The sequence below is a fragment of the Anarrhichthys ocellatus genome, unplaced genomic scaffold (genome assembly GCF_004355925.1).
Source record: "Anarrhichthys ocellatus isolate YVR2014 unplaced genomic scaffold, GSC_Weel_1.0 scaffold2, whole genome shotgun sequence".
In the NCBI taxonomy this organism is placed as follows: Eukaryota; Metazoa; Chordata; class Actinopteri; order Perciformes; family Anarhichadidae; genus Anarrhichthys; species Anarrhichthys ocellatus.
In genome coordinates, this window is record NW_022280032.1 from 2,721,416 (window position 1) to 2,731,935 (window position 10,520).

Sequence of the window (10,520 nt, forward strand, 5' to 3'; positions counted from 1 at the left end):
TTGCTTCAGTCTGGTGAGCTGTGACTGCACGGTTGATAAAGTAAGTAGCCAAAGTCATCAAAAGTTGTCCCAGATCATATCACTGCGCTTCCCCTCATGAGAACACAATGATCCCATTTCAATAAAGTGACTCTCTTTGAAGCCAGAATATTATAAACACTGGATTGGAGTGTGACGTTGCGAGGTCTTATCACATAGACGTCAACAATAACAACAATAACTTCAACACCTGAGGAAATAAAAATTCTGGTTTCTTGATCTTAACTGAATAGGAAGTCACAAGATATGGAAGCCCAATTCTGCCAGAAAAAAACCCATAAAGTTATGAATGATAAAAAATAGTCGTAATTATGGGAAATTAAGTTATAATAAGTAAGTGCAAAGTGCAAGAAGCTTGTGGTTTTGTTTAGGCTACAAGTTTAGATTGAATGTTTGATTAAACACGTGTCTTGCGCTTCAACTCATTGTTCACCTCAATATTTAACAAAGACCACAATCTTTCACAAAAAAAGTGCTTTGAGTGCCTAAACAACCACAAAAAGACATTAATCAAACTTCGGTTACAAATATTGCATTGCAGGAGCCAATATAGTCAACTTGCCATATATGTTCATTAAAAACGTTTATTATGTTGATAAAATGTAATTCAATTAAATTAAACAATTTTAATCTGACCTAGTAAATTTCATACTTTTGATAAGTGAATTACAATTTTGACCTATTATGACACAACTTTGACTCACTTTATAAAATGTGCAGAGCTTTGGTAGCATCAATGCGACAGAAGGCTTCATGTTTTAGTTGCAAGGAGTGGAGATTGTATTTGAAGTGGCCATATTGTAGGAAAATAAAATGAAATGTTGTCAGGAATCATTTTGCAGATACGTTCTGTAGGAACATGATGCAATTTGTTCGTTAAAAACATTTCCTTTTTACGTTGATAAAAAAGCGTTCAGGCAGTATTTTCTCTCTAAACTGTAATTTCTAAGAGAAATTACATTAAAGTGATTTATATTCTTGTAAATCATTCCTAACACTTCATCTATTTATTTTCCTGGTGCAAATGGTCTTCCATAACATTACAGTATGAAGAATAACACAAATGTCCATAGATGGCAGCCAGACTACAGTTACAGTGTTGGAGCGGCACAATCGGTTTAGTCAGCCGTGACCCTTGAGTAACCTCTCGGTAGGAGGGGGAAGAGGCAGAAAAGAGAGATATATGGGCACAAGAGAGGAAAGAAAGAAGAAAAACAGATGGATTGAGAGGGGAAAAAGAGGGGAGAGAGCGCTTTGTTGGAGACAGGAGAGAGAGAGAGAGAGAGAGAGAGTAAAAGAGCGCTTGGCACACAGACAGACCGAGAGAGAAGAGGAGGGCGCTTATCTCCCCTCCTCTTCTCTCACTCCAGCTTTAAAAAAAAAAAGAAAAGTGAAACAGCCCTTTGAAGAGACAGAGAGGGGGCAGTCCTGTACTCCCATCCAGCCTGGACTGTAAGGAACATTTAGTGTGCCGACGCTAACCCAGATACCAGACTCAACACAGAGAGCCAGCTGAGCAGCTGACAGAGAACAGGCATGAACGACATCAAGCTGGCCCTGCTGGGAAGCCAGGGGGCTGGGAAATCAGGTGAGTGGCTGGAGGTGATTTATATTTCAAACAGATGCAGAAAAAAAAGTTATATCGTCTCTGTACGGTGTCTGAGGCCATTTAAAAGTTATATTTGTTGCTTTCTTTTTGTCAAATAATGATGGTTTTTGGTGCAAAAATAATGAAGTGTTGTAATGTACTGTAACTAAGTACATCTACTCACGTAGGCTGCTACTTAAATACAATTTTGAGGTACTTGTGCTTTTGAGTGTTCTCCATTTTTATGCTACTTTATATTTTTACTGAACGTTTTACTCCACTTCATTTATTTGACATTAGTTACTAGTTAGCCAACTATGCATATTCAGATTATTCATTTGAAATATAAATCAACCAATAAATTATGATTCAAGCTACCCGGCATTACATAAAGTAGATGATGCCACAGGCCATTCTGCATAATGTATACTTTTACTTTTGATACTTCAAGTGTATTTTGATGCTTATACTTCTGTACTTTTACTCAAGTAAGAGTTTGAATACAGGACTTTTCGGGTATCGTGCCCTCCAGCTTTTCCGGTTCTATCCTACAAAGGTCCCAAGGGATCAATATCTTCATCCATAATAATACTTCACATTACATATATTTATTTGTTGATTATTTTCTATTATTGATCTGAATCTGCAAAGTAACTCAAACTATCAAATTAATTTACTAGAGTAAAGTACCTCAATATTGTACCTTAGTACAGTACTTAAGTAAATGTACTAAGTTACATCCCAACAATTTGTGGATTAATGTTTGGAGATAAAATGAGGCAACGCTGTTTGGAGCCAACGCTAACTCGCTTACTGACTTATTGTCTGGTATATCTAACTGCAAACTGTAGCTATTCATTCTTACATTTAAAACAGTAGTTTGACAAAAAGTGAAACAAGGTCCAAGTTGTACCAGTTTTTTCCAGAACGTATTTGTGGTCTAAATAATTTAGATTAGAAATCTTTAATAATTCCCAGTGGAGAAACTTTTTTACCATCAAATCAACTCAGACAACAAAAATTAGACATAGAAGCCGAAGCACGCGGCTGTCGTGCACTTACAGGAAATCGTTTGCGGTACCAAATCATTACAGACTGCCAAATTAACCCAATAAACAATACTGATTCAACTAAATAGTTGAATACATTTGTATAGTGCGGTGTGCAGTGGACAAACAGTAACCGCGACTGAAATATTCCCTTCAGCTACGTAGCCAAGATGGCGGCCATTAAGTGTCAAGCGTTCTACTCTTTTTGATCGTTTTGAGTACACCATCTGCATTTTGGCATAGCTTTTAATTTCACTGGCCTTTTTTCCGTGTTACATAACAAAAAAACCACACACAACACCAACAGGTTATTTGTTCCATTCATTGAGATTTAACTAAAATAATTAAGATTATTTATGCCTTAAGAGAATCCATGACCTTTGGTAAAATAAAACACATCTGTCAAAGAGCTGATTTCAAGGTTGGAAAAGGCGAAAACACAATGTACATTGAGGGTTTATCAGTCAGAGTCAGTGCAGTCTACCTTTAGGGAGCTCAAGTTCCCCGCCACTGACTTTGTTAAGTGTTGTAATTAACTACATCAAGCCTTTTACAGTTACAGTGCAATTTACTCTTAATATATGTAAAAGATCTGTATTTTGGGCTGAATAATCACATCTGCTTATTTTCCAAGACTTTGAACAATTCTTGTGACCATACCTTGAATCTACAAAGGTCAAACGACAGTGACAAATGCTGGTGAGGTGGTAGGAGGGGAGTCATAGGATCCTTGTTGTTGCAGTATTCAGTCTCTGTGGTGCTGGTAAAGGCAGACTGGCTCTACGATGTGTTCAAGCTTCATAAAACAATGGGACGTCTCCATTCTCACTGCCTGGCGGTGAAGCAGAGCTGTTACTGTGGAGATGCTGCAGCCTCTGGAGGGCTGTATGTGAATGTTTGTGTCCACTTAATAGGTTTTGCTGCTCTTTGCTGTTCTGCTTGTTGCTTTCAAAACACATTTATCATTGTTTTGTTGTCAAAAGAATTGTCCTTTGTGTTGAATTGTGCATGCATGAGTAACGTTTTAGGCCATATCCATATTTGTGTGTCCTCGTAGTCGTAGCAGAACCCCTGTATAAGCCCCTCAGAAGCCCATGACCACAGTCAGCAACTTGAAACTTCAGCCCATAACTGAAACTGATTGTCTGTGGGACCAAAAGCTAGTCAGTTTTAAATGTGGCTCGCAGTCTGGAGGCGAAGCAGAGGGGGTAAATATAACCATTCAGCCTGCCAAATATGCACACATGGCCTTGCAGCAGAGCCATACATCCTCTTTCATGTGAGGCTACAGTTTCACCGCTCCAATCCCAGAGACTGTTGGCCCCGTGCTGCGCCTGCGGGAGTGAATGAGGGTCATTTAACCCCCACTGCGGCCACCTGTGAGCGATGAGAGTGTAATGAGGCCGTGATTCATTTAGTTGTGTTTTCATTTCTTCTGTTTCCTCCAGCTGTCCTTGTGCGGTTCCTGACCAGGCGCTTCATCGGTGAATACGCCTCTAACGCCAGTAAGTGTTTCCAGATTCGATGAGGGGTTTTGGTTTCGGTCCTGGAGAACCGAGTTTATCTCCAGACACTCGATGCCTACATTTCACCTGAGCATTCATGAGATAAACAAACCAGGATACCTTTTATACGCAGCATAATTCAAAAATGATTACAGCTGTAAAAAGATAGAAATAGTAAATCCCAAACACCAATTTATTCTAGTGCACATCTATGTCTTTTTCATGGTTTCTCACATTTTGATCTAATTAAACCCGCATTTACCTCTTTTCTGCCACTTGGGGCAGTAGAGGAGGCTGTAAATAAAAACATTGACATATTACCACCTTATAAAGTTTGTGCTGGAGAAATGTATCATTCCGTTCTTCAGTTGTCTTGTATCACTAAACCTGCATATAATCTTAACCCTCTTCCCACGAAAAGGTTGGGAACGTGGCCTTGTTGGGTGCAGCAGAGGACTACATCTGCGAGAGGGGGGGGCGGTGAAGGGAGAGGAGACGAGATAACGTGCATATACCCTCTGTTTTGTCTGTTCATTGTTGTTAGACCTCTGGACCATCTGTGGGGAAAGAGCTCTATCCATTCAGCTGAATTTTTATTGAAGTGTCTGTTCATTAAATATGATTTTAATACTTTAAGAAGTTTCCATCGCGATTATTTCTCACAGGGAGGTTGAAAAGATTTTTTTCCACCACAGTTTGCATTAGCATTTATCTATTTTAATTCTAATATTTTATCATTTGTTTCACTCTCCACTCACTCCTGTCAATATTTTAATCGATGAATATTACTGTTATTTATTTTTTGACTGCTTCTAATCCTCGTTACAGATTCCCTGTACCACAAAAGGCTGTCAATCGATGGCAGGCAGCTAAATCTGGAAGTTTTTGACCCCTGCTCTCAGGTACAACACATCACTGACACAATTCATATCATTGACAGGATCCAGACCTTTGGATATTTTGCATAATAATAGAATAATAGAAAAGCAGAGCTGCAGTTGGACCTTGAAGTTTTCTGTTTTAAGTTCTTCCCTTCTTTTCACTCCAGCAACTAGTTTGACTTAAGATTATCATCACTTACAGTTTTGGCAACATAACTTTTAGTAAAAATGTTGATAAATCTTCAGTGTTGGGAGAAGACCTGCTGTCTCCAAATTGTCAGGGTGTCGAGAGAAGCTCTCCTATTTTCAGCATTATTTTCAAATGTTTCTTCAGCGTTTAAAAAAAGTTTTTAAAGCCCAAGTATTGTAAAAAAATTAATTCTCAATCCTTCAGTCGAGGTGAAGGTTAGTTTTGGAGCTACAAGCGTTTCCCATAAAAAGTGTCCGGTTTTCAGTCTGCACTACATCTCTGTGACCTTGAATGAGTCATGGTTATATACTGTCCTTGGGCCGGCACGTGTGCGATTCGTACAGTACTTAAAGTTAAATCCCAAAAGGTTTATGAGAGTATCCCCGAAGCCATGTGCGCCAGTGGCTGTCTCTTTGAAGAAAAGAGCCATATAACCCGGTTACTTCTCTTTCAGCCAGACCAAAGAGCTGAGAGGCCTTTTACTGCAGAGTTAGTATTTTATTGGAATACCCCTCGACTCGGCAGAACAAGTGCCATTGTCTTTGTCGGTTAAACTCACTGTAAGGCCGCCCTTTCATAAAGAAACAGTGACTCCATGTCCTGCCCTTCTGACCTGGACTGCAGAGAGAAACTATGGAGTCAATAAAGAGAAAGGGATAAGTGAGCTTTTACAGTGCTCCGACATGTCCTCCTCGCGCCCCCTGTCCTTCCTACACTGTTTATTTCTCCTCAAGATCATGAACTTGAACAGAGTCCTATTCTCAGGGGGACAAGAACATCAGTAAAATAGCTCTGGAAGAAGTGGGCCAACAATAGGGGCAATATATAGTTAAATACTTTTTTTGATTTGGGGCCATACAGACAAGTACAAGGCGTCAGGGGCCTCACAATAGACAATTTGTAGTTTTCACCCAGATACACAGCAAAACAATCTCTGTTTTTAGAAAGTTTAGCCGTTGTAATGTAACGTACAAGTACAAGTGAAACTTAAACCAAATACGTGAGTGTGTGGGTGTTCATTTCCGAGGGGATTTAAAACTTAAAAGTCAGAAAATGGATCGAAATTAAATCTAAATTAATTTCAAATACTAAATACTATGTTAAAGGATCTTTTTCTTTTGATAATTCTAACTAAAGCCACACAATAAATCTAAATTAAATTTAAGAATAAAATATGAAAACTTTTGAACTTTTATATCATGTGTGTGATCATATTTTACACATCTTGCTTTTCTAAGATACAAATTGAGGTTTATTTAATTAAATCAGTGGCCAAAACTACTGAACTACCAATGAGCCAATGCTGTCTATAGCTCATGTTTGTCAGTTGCTAACTACTAAAAGACACAACATGAAGACCATTTACTTCGACTAATTCTGTCTGGTTGAATCTGTCCCAGTGAAAAAGAACAAGCCATACAGGAAGTTATACATACTAATTTCATATGGTCAGTGTCAAAATAAAAGCGTGTGTTGTCTCTGGCAGAGCTCAGAGGCCCGGTGTATACTGGAGGAGCCGGTGGATTGGGCAGATGGCTTTGTGGTGGTGTACAACATCAGCGACCGCCCTTCCTTCATCAACGCCAAGAACATCCTGCGGCAGATTCGGGAGGCGCGCATGGACAACTGCAAAGGGTGAGAAGCACAATGAGGGTTGATTTATTATGAGTTGAACAGAGGCTGATGGGGAAACTCTGGTTGAGACTTGGTGGATGAAAGCAGCTGGTGTTCTGTAGTTTCTATTATTATACTATTTCCAGAGAGTGTGAGGCGCTCCATCACTGCAAAGCTGCATGAACTACAAAAAAATAGTTTTTCTACCTACCCTTCTATCTATCTATCTATCTATCTATCTATCTATCTATCTATCTATCTATCTATCTATCTATCTAAACCCTGGGAGAAAACAGAAGCAAACAGTACCAGTGCTCTGCTGTCTATGAAGCCGAACTGGGATCCTCATAGTCTTGAATTTGAGGAATGCTGGGAGTTAATGAGCGGTCCTGACAAACTGATGAATGATTCATAATGACGAGGGATTCATTATTTAACCCAGAGGCATTTAGTAGATGTGGTCTGCTGGAAAAATGGGCCAAACACATCCATCAGGCTGCCTGTCATGTGCCAGAGCTTCCTCGAAACTGAGTGAAGATATTTATTCAGTCAGTATGTGACCAGTGTGTCGATCAGTTATTCTCCATGGAGATGAAGACTGAACTCACTTGTGCTTGTGTGAGTAAATCAAATATAGATGGAAACAGAACCAGATTTTAGGGTGTTTTTAAGAATAATTTTTGGAGGTTTATAACAGTGGTGGAAGAAACACTCTTTTGTCAAAGTAAAGAAATTGCAATACTACAGTGTAGAAATACTCTGTTACAAGTAACAGTACTGCAAAAAAAGTCATTAAAGTAAAAGCACAAACATATGAGAATCAATAATTTAAGTAAAAGTTGTCATTTTGCAGAATGGCCCATTTCAGATTATTAATATTTGATTACAATTATTGATGCATTAATGTGTTCATCACTTTCATATATATATATATATATATGTATATGGGCGATCCATAATATGTTATTTATATGATATTATAATATAATAATATATTTGTTGAATATATTTTGTATTAGTAATCTGGATCTACAAAGTAAGATAAATACACTGCAGTAAAAAGTACAATATCTACTTCTGAATTGTAGTGGAGAAGAAGTATAAAGTAGCAGAAAATGGAAATACTCAAGTACCTCTACTTTAAGTGTAGTGGAGTAAATATACCTTCTTCCAGCAGATTTACAGGTCAAGATTTAAAAAGTTAAAAGGAAGTACAAATAGATGCATAGTATAAATAAGATAACTAAACTAAAACCATAATTCTGTATACATTATGAGTATCTGAGGCATTGAAATAAACAAATGCACATTGCATACCTTTTATCCTTCAGATAAGTATATCTAGTTAAGTCTGTATGACCATTTTTTAGTATTTGCTTCTCATAACACTTGGTTGAAGCTATACAATTAAGATCTCGTGTTTTTTAAGGGTGCATTGTTCCATTGAACGGATATATTCCAGATGTTTTGTGCATCATTATATAAAATTGACCCAGAATGAGATTTAGTGTCTTTTAAATCTTTGGATCTTGACTACAAAAATAAAATAAAAGTTCTGTGAGTTTGAACTCTGCTTCTCCAGACGACTCGTTGCAATAAAAAGTTTGATGAGGTTTAAAAGTAAAAAGTGATTTGCTTTCATCGCTCTTCTTCTCTGTTTTTAGGGAGGTGGAGGTTCCCGTGTGTCTGCTGGGAAACAAGCAGGACCTGTGTCACGCCCGGCAGGTGCGTGAGGACGAGGGCCGCTGCGTGGCCCAGGAGAGCCGCTGTCACTTCCAGGAGGTCTCGGCCGCCGAGAGCTACCAGGACATCGCCGGCCTCTTCACACAACTCATCCGGAAGGTGATGGAGCACCTGAAGTACAGGGCCGACCGGCGGCGCTACAGCGGCTCCAAGTCGATGGCCAAGCTCATCAACAACGTGTTCGGCAAGAGGAGGAAGTCAGTGTGAGGAAGTAAGAAAGAGAAGAAAGGGAACTGTTCATTCTGAGAACTGCTTCAGTACAAACATTAACCTCATGTTGCTCACACTGTGAGCAACATGCAAGAGTCCAAATTATACTTTTCTACAATCTTTGACAAGTTTTGTGCTTTTAGTTGCTTTAGTTTTTCCTAAGATATGTTTCCCTGCTTTGAGTTAAGACAAAGAGTTAAGCTATTTGGAAAAGGACTTATTATGTTGCTATGATTAAAGCAAAGCAGGATGTTGTTGACCTGGAGGTCAGAGGTCACAAAAGTACAGGAACATAAAAGGAAAAAGTTTGAAATCTGACTTTTCTCTTAAATTCAAATGTAAAACAAACAAACAAACACTCTTGTCACAACTTGTACACATAAACATCAAGAGTGGCTCCAAGTAGATTTTGCGTTTAAAAGGATCACATGTTGAAAAGGTTGGAAATCTTGACTCCAGAAGGTTATTGTTTATTATTTCAGTATCAATACCACTTTTTTATATCTTACTTTTGGGAGTATTAACATGAACAATTTTTCTATGAAATACTCTTTTTTAATGTAACCCTCCCCCCACCAACATGTTTAACATATAAGGACTACCTACAAGGACCCCAAGAATAAACTACTGTGTAGCAAAATGTGAATTTATTTCTCCCCAAATCAGGATTATTTGTGTAATTAATGCCATCTGAAGAATTATTTTAAAAATTATTTTAGGAAAGTCCGCCTACATAATAATGTTCTTTAAAATGCACCAATTATATAACACAAACGGACAACAACTATATGAAGAACAAAGAACAAATTGATTTATGAAAAACTGGAATGATAGAATGAAGCACCTGTGAAATTTGACAAAAAGTTGACCTTTGTGGTTTGTTATGTTAAAAGCCTTGCAAACCTGAAAAAAGCAATAAAAAGACACCACAACATAAATGCAAGTCTATAAAAATGCAAACGCATCACCTTTCGTTTTGAACCTGGACTTTGGAAGAGCCAGAACAAGGAGCTTTAAAAGTGATCAGTAAAATCTTAAAAACAATGATAAAACGAACAGGGGGCCAATAGAGTCATCTGTTAAAACCAGCTATTGCAACTACTTGGAGGCGATAGAGTGACTTTCGGTTGATCCCAGAAATATAAATGTGAGCGTAAATCTATTAAAGAATGATGCCCCAAACATGTGAATACAGTTCTCACAGACCACATCATCAATCAGAATGTAACTTATCATGCAGTGACAACTTTTACTCCTTATGAAAGCATGCTTTGATTCAGACTCAGTTTGTTACAACAGATATTCAGAAAATACTCTCAGAGCATCGTTCCCGGCTCGTTTACCGCTTTTCACATGAAACACTCTGGCTCGTATCAGATGTGGGAAGCTTTGATTGTCTGTAATCAGCTTCTCCTCAGTCTCTCACTCATCAGACATAACTGTTTATCATTAAAGGTAATCACAACACAGAGGAATGAAGAGTTCTGATGAGTTGTTGATTTGCTGGTGACGTTGAGAAGTTTTCCCGCCCTCATCACGGTGCCCTCGTCGTGAACTCACCGGTTACTAACCGTCGTCGCTGTCGGTTGTTACTTTAAGCATCTCCGTCTTTAGTTTTAAAACTGCCCTTCTGCTTCGTACAGGCGGCAGCCTCTGGTTCTGAAAAGTGAAGCCAATGCGGAAGTGAACTTGCAATCTTTC

General features: G+C 38.5%; 1 protein-coding gene across 1 annotated transcript; it reads left to right on the plus strand.

The window, feature by feature from the left end:
• The first annotated feature begins 1,533 nt into the window (after positions 1 to 1,533).
• rerglb (RERG/RAS-like b) lies at positions 1,534 to 10,520 on the plus strand. Its single transcript, XM_031867305.1, has 5 exons — positions 1,534 to 1,627; positions 4,125 to 4,181; positions 5,010 to 5,083; positions 6,739 to 6,887; positions 8,531 to 10,520. Exons 1-5 carry the CDS (start codon positions 1,576 to 1,578, stop codon positions 8,814 to 8,816), a joined length of 618 nt encoding a protein of 205 aa, XP_031723165.1. The 5' UTR covers positions 1,534 to 1,575; the 3' UTR covers positions 8,817 to 10,520.

Bases quoted from the DNA above. Each gene is read 5' to 3' on its own strand.
- rerglb (XM_031867305.1), top strand. From the start codon at position 1,576: ATGAACGACATCAAGCTGGCCCTGCTGGGAAGCCAGGGGGCTGGGAAA. The intron at 1,628-4,124 runs GTGAGTGGCTGG...TGTTTCCTCCAG, and splicing joins CCAGGGGGCTGGGAAATCAG to CTGTCCTTGTGCGGTTCCTG. The intron at 6,888-8,530 runs GTGAGAAGCACA...CTCTGTTTTTAG, and splicing joins CGCATGGACAACTGCAAAGG to GGAGGTGGAGGTTCCCGTGT.